The sequence below is a fragment of the Malassezia restricta genome, chromosome IV (assembly GCF_003290485.1).
Source record: "Malassezia restricta chromosome IV, complete sequence".
NCBI classification, from domain to species: domain Eukaryota; kingdom Fungi; phylum Basidiomycota; class Malasseziomycetes; order Malasseziales; family Malasseziaceae; genus Malassezia; species Malassezia restricta.
The window spans coordinates 333,838-350,006 of NC_040196.1; the positions used below are offsets into that span (position 1 = coordinate 333,838).

The 16,169-nt window shown below is 55.8% G+C and overlaps 9 protein-coding genes across 9 annotated transcripts; 7 read left to right on the forward strand and 2 right to left on the reverse strand.

Annotated features, from left to right (window-relative positions):
• Positions 1 to 17: 17 nt before the first annotated feature.
• On the forward strand, positions 18 to 2,054 carry MRET_2575 (uncharacterized protein; the record flags this gene model as incomplete). Its single annotated transcript, XM_027629202.1, has 1 exon — positions 18 to 2,054. The coding sequence occupies one exon, from the start codon at positions 18 to 20 to the stop codon at positions 2,052 to 2,054; it is 2,037 nt and encodes a 678-aa protein (XP_027485115.1).
• Positions 2,051 to 2,704, reverse strand: MRET_2576 (exosome complex component CSL4; the record flags this gene model as incomplete). Its single annotated transcript, XM_027629203.1, has 1 exon — positions 2,051 to 2,704. The coding sequence occupies one exon, from the start codon at positions 2,702 to 2,704 to the stop codon at positions 2,051 to 2,053; it is 654 nt and encodes a 217-aa protein (XP_027485236.1).
• Positions 2,705 to 2,816: 112 nt separating this feature from the next.
• MRET_2577 (protein LTV1) lies at positions 2,817 to 4,778 on the forward strand (the record flags this gene model as incomplete). The annotated part of the gene is made up of 1 exon (XM_027629204.1): positions 2,817 to 4,778. One exon carries the CDS (start codon positions 2,817 to 2,819, stop codon positions 4,776 to 4,778), a length of 1,962 nt encoding a protein of 653 aa, XP_027485255.1.
• Positions 4,779 to 4,945: 167 nt separating this feature from the next.
• On the forward strand, positions 4,946 to 7,156 carry MRET_2578 (uncharacterized protein; the record flags this gene model as incomplete). Its single annotated transcript, XM_027629205.1, has 1 exon — positions 4,946 to 7,156. One exon carries the CDS (start codon positions 4,946 to 4,948, stop codon positions 7,154 to 7,156), a length of 2,211 nt encoding a protein of 736 aa, XP_027485223.1.
• A 19-nt stretch (positions 7,157 to 7,175) lies between these two features.
• MRET_2579 (pyruvate dehydrogenase E2 component (dihydrolipoamide acetyltransferase)) lies at positions 7,176 to 8,681 on the reverse strand (the record flags this gene model as incomplete). The annotated part of the gene is made up of 3 exons (XM_027629206.1): positions 7,176 to 8,351; positions 8,381 to 8,443; positions 8,472 to 8,681. 3 exons carry the CDS (start codon positions 8,679 to 8,681, stop codon positions 7,176 to 7,178), a joined length of 1,449 nt encoding a protein of 482 aa, XP_027484795.1.
• A 148-nt stretch (positions 8,682 to 8,829) lies between these two features.
• On the forward strand, positions 8,830 to 9,900 carry MRET_2580 (RecQ-mediated genome instability protein 1; the record flags this gene model as incomplete). The annotated part of the gene is made up of 1 exon (XM_027629207.1): positions 8,830 to 9,900. The coding sequence occupies one exon, from the start codon at positions 8,830 to 8,832 to the stop codon at positions 9,898 to 9,900; it is 1,071 nt and encodes a 356-aa protein (XP_027485214.1).
• Positions 9,901 to 10,031: 131 nt separating this feature from the next.
• On the forward strand, positions 10,032 to 10,703 carry MRET_2581 (proteophosphoglycan ppg4; the record flags this gene model as incomplete). Its single annotated transcript, XM_027629208.1, has 1 exon — positions 10,032 to 10,703. One exon carries the CDS (start codon positions 10,032 to 10,034, stop codon positions 10,701 to 10,703), a length of 672 nt encoding a protein of 223 aa, XP_027485215.1.
• Positions 10,704 to 10,737: 34 nt separating this feature from the next.
• MRET_2582 (uncharacterized protein) lies at positions 10,738 to 11,427 on the forward strand (the record flags this gene model as incomplete). The annotated part of the gene is made up of 1 exon (XM_027629209.1): positions 10,738 to 11,427. The coding sequence occupies one exon, from the start codon at positions 10,738 to 10,740 to the stop codon at positions 11,425 to 11,427; it is 690 nt and encodes a 229-aa protein (XP_027485213.1).
• A 330-nt stretch (positions 11,428 to 11,757) lies between these two features.
• On the forward strand, positions 11,758 to 16,146 carry MRET_2583 (uncharacterized protein; the record flags this gene model as incomplete). The annotated part of the gene is made up of 1 exon (XM_027629210.1): positions 11,758 to 16,146. One exon carries the CDS (start codon positions 11,758 to 11,760, stop codon positions 16,144 to 16,146), a length of 4,389 nt encoding a protein of 1,462 aa, XP_027484792.1.
• Positions 16,147 to 16,169: the final 23 nt, after the last annotated feature.

A 16,169-nucleotide genomic window follows, 5' to 3' on the forward strand; every position in this document is an offset into this window, starting at 1 on the left:
CGTGCCTTGGGACCGCGATGCGCCATGGATGGCGGCGAGCGGCGCAGGCGGTGCAGCACGTACGGTGTGCGTCGTCGCACGTACGTCCTGCGGAGCGCCTCGCGCAGTATGACTGGCGCCGAGTGCAATCGCTCGCGCTAGGCGGCCCTGACTCGCGTGCGGACGTGGTGGATGTGGTGCGGCACGTCCGCTCGAAGGATCCGCGCGCATCGCACCTCGCCAAGCTGTGTCGTGAGCATATGCTTCGCGGCGCGTGGGAGCAGCGTCCGGAAATGCTCTCTATGGCGCTGTGTGTGCGTGCGCATGAGACGTCGGTAAGCGACGCATGGCACTGGATGCGGTCCGCCTACCCTACCTGGATACCCCACCCTGACGATGCGTCCTGGGCCGTGCAGGCGCTTCTTGCCGCGAAAGAGCGCGAGGCAGCCTGGGACGTGTGGCAAGATACCCGCTCGATGCATGTCATGCCGCGCGCCTCAGCGATCAATGCGCTTCTCTCCGCGTGGGGGACGCACGACGCAGCCACCAGCCTCGTCCTCGACGTGGGCATAGCGCACCTCGACATCGTCGGCCTGAGCACGTACGTGCACCTGCACACGAAAGCGCGCGTCTTTCGTGAGGCAGTGCACGATGCCGCGCAGGTGCTTCGCGAGCGACTCGCCACGTCACACGACAAGATTGCCTGGCACGCCATGCTGCTGTACACGGGCTACACTCGCGGCACGGAGGCCGCGATGGAACTTGCCCGCGACTCGCGCGATGCGTTCCAGCCCGATGCGTACACGGTATCTACGTTGGCTCTATGCTACGCGGCGAACGGCATCGCATCGTGCGACGACGCACTGCACATGCTAGATGCCATTCACGAGGCCGTCCGCGTCCGGCCCACGACACACGCGCTGAGCATGGCGATCCAAGCCGTTCTCGCGCAAAAAAGCCTGGGCGATCCACAGCAGGCCTTCGAGGCCTATGCCCTGTACCGCGAGGCACGCACAGCATGGTCCCTCGAGTCAGACGCTGCGGTGCTGCAGCCCCTGATCGAGGCCCACTGTGCCGCCTTTGTGCCCCACATCGACCGCGCCTGGTCGCTGCTGCAAGAGCACATATATACCCCGCCTCGCTCGCTGTGGGCCCGCTGGCGCCGGACGCCACAGCGCCCCACGGTCGACTTGGGCCTGTTTTATCCGCTCGTGATGGCCTGTGCTCGACTGCACGCGACGCCTCTCGCGCTCGAGATCCTCGCGTGCATGCGCGAGCTGCGTCTGCGCGTGCCGCCCCACGCCGCCCTCACGATGACCCGGCAGCTCATGAGCGCATGTGCGACATGGGACGAAGCCACGCGCACATACCACGCCGTGCACGCCCTGGGCGGCTGGGCCCACGATACCTATGCCAGGGTGCTGGCCCTGGTGTGCCGACACACGATCCAAGACGAGCGCGCGCCGCCCGAGCTGGCCCTCCAAGTCCTGGGCGATATGCGGCACGCCGGCTTTCATCCCAGCGCTCAGACGTACACGGTCCTGCTGGACTACTACGCCAAGGTCCATGCAGGCTTAGCGGGCGTGCGTGCAACGCACGCGCTCATCCAGCGCGACGTGCAGCTCGAGCCGGACCTCGTGCTTATTCATGCCCTCATGAACGCCTACAACTACGCAGGCGCGCCAGCGCAGGTCCTGGGCATCTGGGACAGCCTCGTCGTCCTGTGCCACAATGCGTCCGGCACGTTGGTGGATGACATCACCGTCACGATCGTGTGCGATACATGCGGCCGCGCAGGGCTGCTGGACGTCATGCGCCGCGTCCTAGACACGGTCCAGGACATGGATCCTGCCCTCATGACGAAGAACGTGTACGACGCCTGGGTCGAATGCCTCGCGCGCTGCGGCCACCTGGTAGAGGCGATGCACGTGGTGCTTGACGAGATGCGACCCCACGCCCACACGATGCCCGACGCCAAGACGGTGCATACGCTCCTCAAATTCTCCCAAAATGACCCGGAGCATGGCTCGCACGTACGGCGCGCGCTGCAAGAAGCGTTCCCCGCGCTGTGCTAGGCACGCAGCCAGTCCGGCTTGGCACACTTGCGGCGCTCGACATGGCCCGTCACAGGATCGGCCATCTCGCACCACGAAATCGGCTGCAAGACATGCTCCGCTGGCGCCCATCCATACCGCGTCGGCCCGCAGGTCGTCGCATGCACCACACCCAGGTCATTGTGCGCCGTCGACAGATAGTAGGAGCGCGCGTCACCCAGCGAAATGACCGTAGCACGCACGATATCCCCGGGGCGGAAACAGTCCACCAACACGACCGAGTCCTTCTCCGTGCTACGCACATCCTGCGCCCGCACAATGCCCTGAAAGTCGCTGCCATCAATCCCTTCGCCGGCCGCTCGGTTGCTATACGCACCCACCGCCGTGCCCTGGACACCGCCACACGGCAATCCATCGACGACGAGAATCGAAATGTTCGCCTGGCGTGGGTTCACGCGCGTGACGCGGCCTATCACCGTACTGCCTGTCTGCGGCAGCGCCAAGGGGAGCTGCGTACCTTGCACCTGAGCTTGCCGCTCCTCCCCCGAGGATCGACGTCCAATCAAGCTCGATATCACATAGCCTTCACGCACATACGTGCCTTCACCAGGCGCGGCATCGCGCGTCGTGGCGATCGGTTGACCGGGCAACAACAGGTCGCCCAAGGCCATGGCGGGCTTACGGACGCTGGGAAGCGCCTCGACACCACCGCCTTACAAGCCACGTGATGCAAGAAAAAAAAAGGACAGGGATTGGCACGTCCCCTTTTGGACCTGGTCCAGCATGGCTCCCAAATCGATCTGGCGCCAGCCCAATGCCGTGCACTTTCAGCTCGTGCATCGGTCGCAGCGCGACATCATGCGCCATGACCCTGATGCCGGCGCTGGTGTGCTGAAGCCGTTCGAGCCGCTGAACCGCGCCGGCCTCAAGGGGAAATCGCGTGCTGAGCTCATGCAGGAAGACCCGTCGCTCGGCGCCGAGGGCGATGATGCCCTGCCACGAAAAAATATCGGACAGGCCGCCCTGTATGGCATCTACTACGATGATACAGAGTACGATTACATGCAGCATCTTCGCGCTATCAACGACACGGAAAATAGCATGCGTGGTGGCGTCGATGAAGAGGATGATACCGAGGCCGTATGGATTCCCTCTGCCGTGCCATCCAAGCAAAAGGCTCCTAGCTTTGCTTGGAAAGACGACGAGAAGAAGCACGACTTGATGCTGCCGTCGTCCGCCTTTGCTTCTGAAGAGATCTCCTTGTCCCAAGCATACGACGATGCCACGCCACAGGGACTGCAGCCAGACATGGATCCGCACTTGCGCCAGACACTCGAGGCTCTCGATGATGACGCATTCGTGGATGATGATCTAAATGACGACTTTTTCCAGGATTTGGTGCAGGATGGCGTTTGGTCCGGCCAGCGGGAGGCCGGTGACGAATGGCGTGACGCTGCCCCCGAAGGAGACGATATCTGGCTCGACCCTGTAGACCGTGCCAAGCGCGAGCTAGCATCGGCCGGTGGCGACGAGTCGGCACTGAGTCTCGAAGCCCGCGTAGCTCTCTTCAAAGCACGTGCTAAGGCCGCCGACAGCGACGAGGAGGACGAGGAGCGGGATACGCTCGGCGAACTGGGACCTCCCGTACCTCGGCGTGTACGCCCCTCTGGCTCGGTGTCGTCCAGTGGCTCGGCCCTCGGCAAAAAAGGCAAGCCTGGCGCACTGGCTCGCCGCGCAGCATCGACGAAGGCGGGTAGTGTGAGTGGTGCCTCGTCCGCATGGTCTATGACGTCTTCCTCCATGTACCGAAATCCTGCGCTCACGGAGCTCGATTCGCAGTTTGATCAGGTCATCCGCAATTATGGAGGCCAAGCGACAGGAGACCCGGAGCTGGATGCCTTGCATGGCGCGTTTGACGATGTGCAGGACGACGAAGAGGACGAGGAACTTGACTCGGAGACGGCAGAGAAACTAACACGCTCAGATCTTGATGCCATTCTGGACGAGTTTCTGGATCATCACGAAGTGATCGGCGGAAAACTCAAGCAGACACTCGGTGACCGCACCACCACCGCCGATGAAAAGCTAGACATCGTTCGCAGGGAGCTGGGTGAGGCGCGTATCACCGACACGGGAGACGACGACGAAGAAGTGATGCCTTCGAAAGAAAACCCTTTTCTGAATCCTGACATCATCGGGCGCGACCGTGAGCAATGGGACGTCGAGACTATCCAGACGACCAAGACAAACCTCGAGAATCATCCTCGCACCATTCCTGCAGCCGAGAGTGTGCGTGGAAGTTGCCATGCTAGCACGGCAGCATATACCCTTCCTCAAAGCATCACTGTGGACGGTGATGACCGTATACCCAAAATCCGCCTCCATCCCAGGACTGGCATGCCCCAGATCGTTGGATATACCACGACACGAAAGACTCGCAAAGCATCATGGCCGACTCCGAAAGAAGACGAGGATGTGAATGAAAATGGAGACGAAGACGATGGCAACGCTTCAGACGCCACCATTGATGCGTCAAAACCAGTCACCGTCCATAAGCGCGACCGGAATGAAAGTAAGGAAGCGCGACGGCAACGTAAAGAAGCCGTCAAAAATGAAAAGCAGCAGCGGCGCATCGATAAAGCTTCAGCAAAGAAAGCGTTCTCCGATGAACGCAAGCGCCAGAACCATGCTGCGCGCCGTCAAACTGAATCTCGTGGCGGCGCGTCTGGGGTCCATCTAGCCTAGGTAGTTCCTGATCCCCCTGTATTACGTCACCAACGCGCCGCGCTCGGACATGTTGCGAGTCCAATCGTATGCATGGCAGCAAGGCGCCGACATCTCAGCCAATCACCGCGCATACCAAATAGGCCTGTATCGACAAGGCGCAGGCATTGACTTCAACACCGTGATTCATGGCGCAAGCGTATCCAGATGAAGCGCGAGCCATGCGCCACCATACAAGACAGCATGCGCCTCGGCATAGACGAGTCAGGCGCTCTCGGCATTATTCGCAGGAAAAAGCTGATCAGCATCCACTAGAAACACAGCACCGAGCGGAAAGCCGGCGTCGTTCCGGCTATGTGACGCCGCCCCTAAGCTTGTCGCAACGCGCTAATGCGACTCCTAAGACGTCATCAGTCGGTCATGGAGGCCACCGAGATGTCCTAGTGGCTGGTCACTCTGGAAAGATGCATAGCGGACCCTCGTCTCGACCGGCGCCGCGGCGTCGTCCAAGAAAACGCGAGGGTGTCAAGGATGACTTGGCAACGGACGTGGCCCATCCACCGCGCCAGCGCTCACGAAAGCACGGACAACCAAGGCACCGGAGTGTTCGTGGTACGGACTCAGCGATTGTATCATCGAGGCGAACGGCAGGTCTCCTTGAAGGCAGTGGAACCTCGGTGATGGATGCGCGCTCGATGCATACGGCCTACAGTAGTCTTCCACCGAACCGGAATGAAGACGCAGATGACGCTATGCTAGCTGCAATGGAGCAGCCGCGGACGAATCGCACAAGGAACCTCGCTAGCGTGCCACAGAATCAAGTCAATACCATGAAAGAAGGTCGTGTTTTCCCCATGAATGGCATTGATAATCTGACTCTTCTCATGGAGGAGGACGCGTATCATCCTGCCTGTTTTTCTATGTACCTATTCAAATCCACCTTGGACTACAGAACTGTGCGTGACTTTTTCGAGGTGCTTGTGCAATTGTATCCTAAGTATCGGTATGTGGTCGACTTTCAGCCATACTCAGCACATATTCGTGACAAGAAACGACGCGCCAAGTCCGAGGAAGAGCGCGAGAAGATCCATCGTGAACGCAACGAGGCCCTCAAGCAAGGAAAGCTCCCCCCTAATCATGGCCCACGCACGAGATATTCGCGCACGATGAGAGCAGGCTCCTGGCTTAGGCCAGCTCAGTGGCGGATCGATGAAGATTTCCATATCTCGGAAAATATTGAAGTGATTTCATGTGCGGATCGGGGCTCAGACGACCATCTTTTCAAAATCGCCGGACGGTTCCTTGCGCGGCCCTTTGACTATAACAAACCAGTGTGGGAGGCACTCCTTGTCCAAGGACTCGACACGTTGAATGGTGGCAAGAGCGCACTGATGATTAAAATTCACCACTGTTTTTCAGATGGACAGGGTATGATTCAGTCGTACCACGCAGCGTTGACGGCCATGTCCAAAGGCATGGGCATCAAAGAGGTACAGCAATGGGTAGATATTGCCAAGAAGAAGAAGAGCGGCAGGAAAGACGTCACACCGACCGTGCTGGGCACCATGTCTCACATCTCCTACACAGTGCGTGAATTGTACATGCGAAAACGCAAATCGTTTCTGTACCGCAACCCAAGTCAGCCGCGCTCGACACAGCGTCTGTACTATCACTCAGACGGAGTGCCGATGGATGCATTCAAGCGTATTCGTCAAGCTTTCAATTCAGAATTTATGGCACTCACGCTCAATGATGTGGCAATTGCGATTTTGGCGCGAGCCATGGCCCAGGCAGCGGAGCAACTCAACCCTCGAAACACCAAGCAAGATCGTCGTGCTGCCGTATTTGTACCTATTAGTTTGCGTCCTGAAGGTAATTGGGACCTGTTCAACTTTACGACAGGTGCCATGGCCTGGCTTCCTTACCCTGACTTGAAAAACACGACGGTCGTCGAACAATTGTCTCGTGTACACAAGGAAATGCATCGACTGAAAAGATCGTACCTGCCCAAGATGTGGTATAAAACTTTTTATCACTGGTGTAAGCATCGCATCTTGTTTCTGCCCAACTACCCCGTGTTCCGACAATTCTTCTACCGCGCCTTTAGTGAGTACCATGTGGCAACCAATGTGCCTGGGCCTACGGAGCCTGTGAAATTCGGAAAGCACGAGGCATATAGCTACCATGTGCTCCCTCCCAGCTCGCCAGGTAAAGCCACTATGGCTATCGGCATGATCAGCTACGCTTCAGACTTTTCTCTTGCCGTCTCATGCGACGATGTTCCCGAGTTTAAGGAGGTCCCGCGCGTGCTTTGCGAAGCATTCCAAGACGCTGCGCAAGCATTGATCGAGGCAGCCGATAAACACCTCGCTTCACAAAGACAGCAAACACATAAATAGGACTTCTAAAGCTGAGATTCTACAGCATGAAGGAGAGCGGGTTCTCGAGCGCCGCTTTGAACGACTGCATCCACTGCGCTGCCATGGCACCGTCCACAACGCGGTGATCCGCCGAGATAGTGGCCTTCATCACCTGCACGGTCTTGAAGCCCTTTTCACTCGATTCATCAGGAACGAGGCGAGACTCTGAGGCGCCGATGGCCAGGATACAGCTCTGGGGTGGGTTGATAATGGCCGTGAAGTGCGATGTGCCCATCATACCCATATTGGAGATCGTGAACGAGCCACCCTGGTACTCCTCCGGCTTGAGCTTGCCATCACGGGCCTTCTTGGCCAGTTCCTTGCTCATCCGGCCGATGTCCGACAGACCCAGAGCACCACAGTTGCGAATAATAGGCGTAATCAGGCCATTAGGGGTGGCCACAGCCATGCTAATGTCCTGCGTGTGGTACTCACGGATAAAGTCACCGTGCCACGCCGAGTTCGCAGCTGGCACTTGCCTAAGCGCAATTGCGGCAGCTTTAACGATAAAATCGTTCACAGAGAGCTTGGCGTCCTTGGCTTTCTCGGCGTTACCGTTCGCAGCCTCTGCCGATGCACGGTTGAACAGCTCACGGAGCTGCAGAACGCGGTCCATTTCAATATCAAACGTGACATAGTAGTGCGGCAGCGTTGCTTTGCTCTCCGTCAGACGCTTAGCAATCGTGCGGCGCATGTTCGAGATCGGCTGGTCCGTGTAAGATGGGCCAGCAGCAGCTTGAGACGGCGTAGCACCAGCAGCGGAAGCACCGCCGCCCGACGCATACTTCTCGACATCTTCTTTCAGAATGCGACCCTCAGGACCCGAGCCCTTGATTTGCAGCAAAGGAATACCACGCTCCAGAGCGATGCGCTTGGCCACAGGAGTGGCGAAAACATGGTCAAGCGGCTTGCCACCTGAAGGCTGAGTTTCAGAGCTTGTCTTTGGCGGCGCCTCTTTCTTTGGCTCTTCCTTCTTCGACTCCTCCTTCTTCGCCTCCTCCTTCTTCGCCTCCTCCTTAGATTCGTCCTTCTTCGCCTCTTCAGCCTGGTTGGATGCCGCAGCTTCGCCCTCAGCTTCCTTAGCTAGAGCTTCTGCACCAGACAGGTCGTCACCCTCTTCAGCAAAAATAGCAATGGTTTTATTCACGGGCACATCCTTCGAGCCATCACCAGACTGGAACGTCAGTTTTTCCATGTACGTACAATAATCTTGGCCAATACACCATCGTCTTGCGCTTCCACTTCCATGGTCGCTTTGTCCGTTTCCTGCATGTCAGATTTCAAAAATACGTACGATTTCCAACAAAACTTCCCCACTGTTGAACGACTCACCCTCTTTCTTGTGCCAAGCAGCAATGCCACCGGATTCCATCGTGGGACTCATGGCAGGCATAGTAAACTTACTCAGCTCGCGCAGAGCTGCACTCGTGTGCAGTCCAGCCACCGGGTGCAAGCGCATGCGCATACCGGCGCGAAGCATTTGCTGGCGCAAAAGAGCGTACATGATGGGAGACTGATGAAACGGCTCAAGCCAAATTCAACCTGTGCGGGCCACCGTTTTTAATCCACCCGCGGCATGAAACGGGGAATTATGTTGCACCTGACGCAGCCCACCGCAATTTTGCCACACCGTACGCGCCACGCGTGCTTCGATGCCACCTGCCGCTCAGGAACACCTACAGCATGTACATGATGCGCTCCTATCTGAACTAGGCCATGTTCCTTTAAGTAATGTATGGCTTAATGAGTGCATAGCACATCTTTGCAGCCTCTATCCAACATTAGTCTTTGATAGGGCTCAGCTTCTTCAGCGTGTTCGTGCGCAATTACTCGTGTCGGACCTAATTCAATCTATGGACCACGGCTCACTTCAGCTTCACAAGTATTCACAAGCATTGGTGCAGGTGGTTGGTATAATGGACGTAGGCGTATCAGCTCAATCGCTCTATGACGCTTGGATTTCTCGAGAAGCTGAGCCTACTACGCCATTTCCACGCGGCATGCTTCGCTTAGAGCTTAGCGATGGCTTTATTCAACAGCCTATAATGGCTTATGAGTATGAACCGATACCCGACCTCAGCCTCCTTACCTGCTTAGGGACCAAGCTCTTACTGCGTCATCCCATCCAGGAACGTGGAATCTTATTATTGTCGCCACAGTCTGTATGTGTGCTAGGAGGCACGATACCAGAGCTGGATTCCCATGCCGCCCTAGCCGAACGAATTTGCGCCCCGCTCAACAAAGACGTGTCCACCCTCAAGGTTCAACGTCACCCTACAACAAGTCTGAGCTTTGCTAATACGAGCAAAAAAAAATCTGTCGAATCTGAGTCCCAATTCAAGCGAGTAGAAGAAAAGCAGCCAGATATGGAAGCGATTTCTCTCGATGATAATGAGGACGATGATGTGTTATTGATGGATGCAGAATTAGCAATTCGCGAAGCCGAGCTAACACATACTCAGAGTCCGAGATCCTCCTTATTACAAAAGCTTTACGATACGCCTATGTCAACACCATCTGCAACACCCTCCTCTTCGCATCCTGAGTCAATATCCACTTCAGCAAGGCATGCACACGATAAACTCTTTGTGCCTAAGCGCGGCACGCCTATATCACAATCTTCTTCTATCTATCTCGTGTCTTCGGATGTCGAAGATGCGGCTGATCCTCCCACTGATTCACGCACGTATATAGCCATATCGGATGACTCTGACGATGCTTAGACCCTAGTACCTCTCTGCAATGTACATATTCGGCCGAAGGTGCCACAATCGCCTATGGGAAGAAAACAAATCTAGCTGCTTTGTCACTTTGCAAGACTGCCCTACGACGTCAGCACTGCACACGCTTTATCATGCCCAGTCAAAAGCGCGGAGATAAGATGCGAAATGCTGCGATGCAGGAGGCCATGCGCTCTACGATGCGGTATCGACATGGCGCCATCATTACAAAGGGTGGCAAAATTTTGAGTCAGGGGCATAATCACGTCCGAACTGGTTTCAGTGGGCCTCTCTTCGCACATGAGGCCGTCCATCTACCCTCCAACCGACAAATGGAAGTAAACGATGAAGATACTTCTGATAATTCCTGTTGTCATCCGGCTACCCGATCAGGACCCCGCTCACAGTCCCAGGCATATTTCAGTATGCATGCCGAGATGCACGCCGTGACTTCAGCACTACGTGGTGCCAAGCCTCACATACCGCGAAGCAGTCTCATTCTTGATCCAGTTGATGTCGCATGTTCAAAGCTCCGAGAGATGTCGCTCGAGATGCAGGATGGCTCCCGCTTCAGCGACGCGTCCTCCATGGTATCCACCGGTAAGCGCGTGGTGAATACCAAGACCAAGTGTGATCGTGCATTGGTTGAGGGCGCGAAGCGGGAGCAAGAACGCGTCGCTTTTGCCACGGAAACTCAGTGGTGTCTTAAACCGCGCGATAAAGCAGGAACAAAAGAAAAACCAAAGGCACGCCCGCGCTGGAGCTTTGAGCGCTGCGCGGTTCCAATGCTCTCAATTCGACGGTAATTATTCTACCAAGCGACGCCAGAATGCGCTGCAAATGCAACGTACTCAGCAGATTGAGCAGCGCAAGCGTGAGAAGCGGGAGCGCAAGGCTCGTGGACTAAGGAATGCTAGTTCTAGTGGCAGCAGCTCGTCAAGCGAGACGCTTTCCTTGTCTGATCCACCTACCCCGCCCAATGAAGCCGCCCCTTTGACTGTGGCGGATGAAGCAGAGAGACTATCTACATCGCACACACCCCCTATACCTGCTTCTACGACGCTTGCTTACCGCAAGGTCGTGATGCGGCGATCACATTCTAATATGGTGGACTCTCGTATACGTGGCGCTGACTTGTATGTTGTCCGACTGCTGCAGGATACACATTCTAAGGCGAAGATGAAGGAGCAGCGTCGTCGACAACGCGGGCAGACTTCTGTGTCAGATACTGCTTCAAATGTGAGACCACAATATGCTGACAGTCGTCCATGCTGGCGCTGTCTGGAATGGATGTACTGGGCAGGAATCAAGCGGGTATTCTGGACGGATACGGATGGTGCATGGCACGGTGATAAGGTCGTTCAACTCCTATTTGGTTCCGCCAATCCTAATGGCCTTGCGTCCATGACGTCGTCGGCAGTCTATGTTCCTGTTCATCTTACACAATATGAGCACGCTGCCGCGAAGTTGCGGATCAAGACGTCGTCTCAGCGCTCATGCATGGATGACAATGATACCTTTCTCATGTAAGTATAAAACATCGATTAGTTCAACTTCCAAACGAACCTCGATCTTAAAGCGCAATTGGAAGATTTAAAATGCCATGTGCAATGTAGACCTATTAATCTGTGTTTCATGCATGTATATGCATGCACCTCCACTCTCCCGGCAGACATTTGCAACGGCAAGCGCCCGCCGCGGCGCCGATGGGCGCCGCCTTGGATGGCGAGGCGGTGAAAGTCCCCTCCGCTGTCAACTCGTTCTTTTCCCACGACCGCGTCTCAAACACGTCGTACACGTACGGCATCGTTATAGATTGGCACTTCAGCAATTTGACAGTTAGCTAGGCTGATCTAAGCGATGCTGAAAGGCATGTATGATAATCAAGCGTCGCACCCGGTAGACGCAGCGGACCAAACCATGTTTGTTCACGAGTCACGGCCATCGGAGACATCCAACGCCCTGGATGCTTTCACAGACACAGATGATGAGGGCATGAGATCAGATCCTCATTCTACGCAGACATTTCAGGCACGAACCCCATCGGCACGTTTGTATCAATCAAGATCCTCTGCAACTGCCAGCCCATCATATTTTGTGATTGTGATACCTCCTGCTGACCTCCCCGTGGAAGCGCTACCGCGAATGGTCTCCGCTCGCGCACTCGCTCGCCGTGGTACTCTTTTGCCTTTGTATCCCACACTCGGTGGTCAGCTGTATGCCATTGCACGTGAGTATGGCCTTCCCAGTGTTGGCGGTATTTCGCTCTACCTGGTAGACGATGGAAATGGTAACGGTGGACCTCGGATTGGTGACAGCACATGGGCCGCACTATGGAGCAGTTTCTTCGAGGATGACCTAGAGGATGCTCTACCACCACCACCCATGTCGGATGTCTTTGAGTCAGAGCCGCATCAGCGTGTTTCGTCCTTTTCTTATCAACGCAGGGGTTCTGGACAGTATCCCACACCGCCTCGCCCTCGTCAGACGACACCATCTCGGCGCCTTCAACGTATTTCAAGCCATGCGTCAATGGCAACCACCCGCTCGATGCCTTCGGGTACTTTTGAACCATCTCGTCTGCCAATCGTAGCCAAGCTCGAATGGGTTGTGGACCCGCTCCGAGCCAAGTGGTGGCCTCCTTTTCTCGCGCATGCAGAGGCTGTGGCTGAGTCGGCAACCTCGCCAAGCAAGAGTGATGGACCACCATTGCCTACACCACGTAGTGGTGGGCCTCGCCCTTTGCATCTCACTTCTCAACTGAGTTCACCACCCCCATCTCGCGGTTTGCCTCATCCTCCTGCCACTTTTACACCGCCTCAACAGAGGCTTCAACCACAACCCAAGAGTTTAGAGCAGGCGCTTGACCAGGGGCAGATGCAGGTTCAGGAACAAGACGAGAATCAGGACCATAAGCAACTCACTGATTCACCGCAGCTTGATGCTCAACATTACTCGGCAACTAAAGATGAAATAACTCCTCAGGATGCGCCTGTCAAGCTCCGTGATGCACCAATTATTGTACCTGCTCGGCAGGACTCGGATGCACCGGACTCGAACCCGGTCAGCAGTGCGCCTGAAATGACCACCGCACCCACCACCCAGATGGACAAACCGCCTTTTGTTCAAGATGGTGAGAATTGGAGCATGGAGCGTGTGCACCCTGAATCAGATACGACTGAATTGACGTCGCTGCCTGTCGCGGACGCGACCCCCCCTCAGGAAACGCTTAAAACTGAGACAGCACAGCCCGATGCAGTGTCTGAAGAAGCAAGCGACAAGAACGCTGACCAGTCCAAACCCGAAAGACACACAATGAGTGCCACCGTTGCAAGCTTGTCTGCAGCTGCGTCTCGTTTGTTTGGCCATAAGCCACGCACGCCACCTTCGCCAGAACTAGACGTTGAAGAGGCGCGTGATCGACTCACAGAGCAGGAACGTGAAAGAGCTCTGGCTCGTCGTCACAAACACCGCGCCTCAATTGACATTCCGCGCTCCGTCAAGCGTGCCTCTGTGCGTATGACGGAGGCTATGGAACAGGCTGGACCTGATTCAGAAAGTCAAGCGGACGACGGTAAAGCACGTGGTCATAAGCGAAGCACTAGCACACCTCACGCAACATCCCTTACATGGAACGCACGGTCGAAGAATGATGATGTCTTTCAACTAGAATCTTTGCCTGCGGCACCACCTGTGCCTGATGTGCAGACATCGAATGTACCTGAAAACTCGGTGTCGCGTCCAAGCAGCAAGCCAATCGATTCTCTTCGCATGTCTGATGCATCAACGCTGCGTTCCCCTATCATGCTTGACCATACTCTTCCCGCAATCGACCCTCAACACGAGGAGGGCATGACATTAATGGATCCTCCCACAGCTGCTCAGCTGAGTCGACAAGACAGTGTCGACTTTAACAACACGCTCGGCGACTTGCAACGTGCGCTGGAGCTCTTATCACCACGCAGCGACGTATCCCAGCGCAGGAAGACCCGAATAATGCATGCACGTCGCTCTGCTCGGCCTAGCTCAGTGCTAGTAGATACGAATGACTCGCCGAGTCTGAGATCGGGCGCTGCCGCTCCGCCAGTTACAGACAGTCTTGTGCCTCGTGAATCAGTACAAGACTTTTCTCCAGGGGATGCGGGATCCAATGCAGTTACCCAGCAGCCAGAGACCGACCAGTCGGTCAAGAAGACCGGAGTCATGCCATACGAGTCAGATCCTCATCTCCAGCCTAGAAAAGCGCCTGAGGCAGCTTTGGCATCTAATGCCTCGTACTTGATGACACCCTCAGCCCATGGAAATCTGTCGCAATTTGACGGTACCACAACATGGGATGCTCCGGTCCCTGATACGTCTGGATGGAGTGCTGAACACACGCCCATGACAAGTGCTTTAGCCCAGTGGGGCCATGGGCCGCAGCCTGCATGGGAGGTACCGTCCTGGCAGCCGTCACCAATGCCTAGGGCTATGGATGAACCACAAGCATGGCCTTATGATGTTATGGCTTCGTCGACTGAGCCGCTGCATATCCGTGAATCGCAGCCTTTTGGTCATCAGACCGACGATCCAGCTTCTGGGTTCAAAGAGAAAATGCTAGACCCCCTGACACAGCGACTTCAGGCTTTCCCGGATGAGCAAACCTTCGCGCGAGAGACACTATCAACGAAGCAGACGCTAACCTCAGAAGCTGTCCCAAATGAGGCAATCTCGTCACAGGAAACTTTTTCAATGCATCAGGCTCGTTTAGTGCCAGAAGCACCCGCCCAGCTGATGCCTCCTGATCAAATGCTTACGGGACAACCTCCATCTCAGCAAGCAACTAGTCATCCGACTTCTCTGTCAGTAGCGCCAGCAACGCCTGACTTCACATCCGAATCCATCTACCAGGTCCCTGTTCCTAGACTTGGACCATTGCCCCTATCGATTCCACCTCACGATGGCGCATGGAGTGTTCGTTGGGATTATCCTACCGAGAATGCACAAGAAAATCAGTCAGAAGACACTGCCCAAGGCGCCCGCCAAGGTCCACCTCCGCCTCCGAAGGAGACGGACCACGAGCTATTCCAAACGCAGTGGCTTTCAAACCCGGACGAAACTTCTTCGCAGCTTGGTTCCTCTCTTCAGAACCTGCAGCCGGAGACACGAGAGGATGCAAACGAAGAACTATGGGCGCCCTGGTCGAAAGGAGAGGCTTATACCGTCAATCCATCTGTCCCAACGCATCAAGGCTTGCCAAGTTCGCAACCCATGGCATATGGCTCCATGGTAGACGATACGTCTCTGCCACAACGAGACCCTGCATCTGTACCGTATGGTATTCCAGCTCCACCGTCAGTCGCACTAGGCGATCACAATATGGTGCAGGCCTCTTCGATGTACCCTCCGATGCAGGGTCGTTCGACGCCCCAGAACCAGATGCCCATGATGACGTCAACTTTGAGCCCCATCAGCCCACAAGCGCAGGGACCAAACACTAGTGGCATCAATACATCGGAGCTTCACATGGAGCCCGACCCGCAAGGATCGCCCCCCGTTCTTTCCCAATCGCGACACTTTTTTGCAAAGATGTCGCCAAAGTTCAAGTGGAACAGACGTAAGAAAGATGACAAGACATTGAGTCAGCCAGCAACGCCATCTGGTGCAGGTCAGACTTTGTCCTTGAGCATGTCGGAAGATGACGTTTCGTTTAGCGAGCGCCCTCGGCCTTCGCCTAGTTCGTGGACGCCGCTTGGCAAGAATGGCCGCCGTCAGAATGTGCATTCGGCAGATTCGCAGCAGGGCCTCACGATTGAGACTCCTCCGGCCGTATACTCACCTGATGTTTCGAAGAGTAACGCGAATGTTGCTTCAAAACGTCAGATTGCTTCGCAAAGCACCATGAACAATTTTGCGATGCAGCACGACGATTCGTTTGAGGCATCGTTCTCCGCCCAACACAATCCTTCCTCCATGCCTGCGTCAGCTGCTTTGTCTGCGCCGCATGGTCCTACCCCCACCGATTGGCAGAGCCTGAATACGTCCGCTTCTGCTCCAACAACAACTATGCCCAGCCCATCTCAGCTGATTGCCCTTGAGAGCCAAGGTGTAGTTTCGCCTACACAGACATCTGACCCGCATGGTGAACCTAATACCAATGCTCATGGCAATCTTTTAAATGCGGCGGAGCAGACATTGCAGGATTCGACGCACAAGGCGAGCCAAAGTGTCACGAGTGGTATGCGTCAACTTTTCCACCGAGGCTTATGACGGCGCACTAACTTTTCATTGTA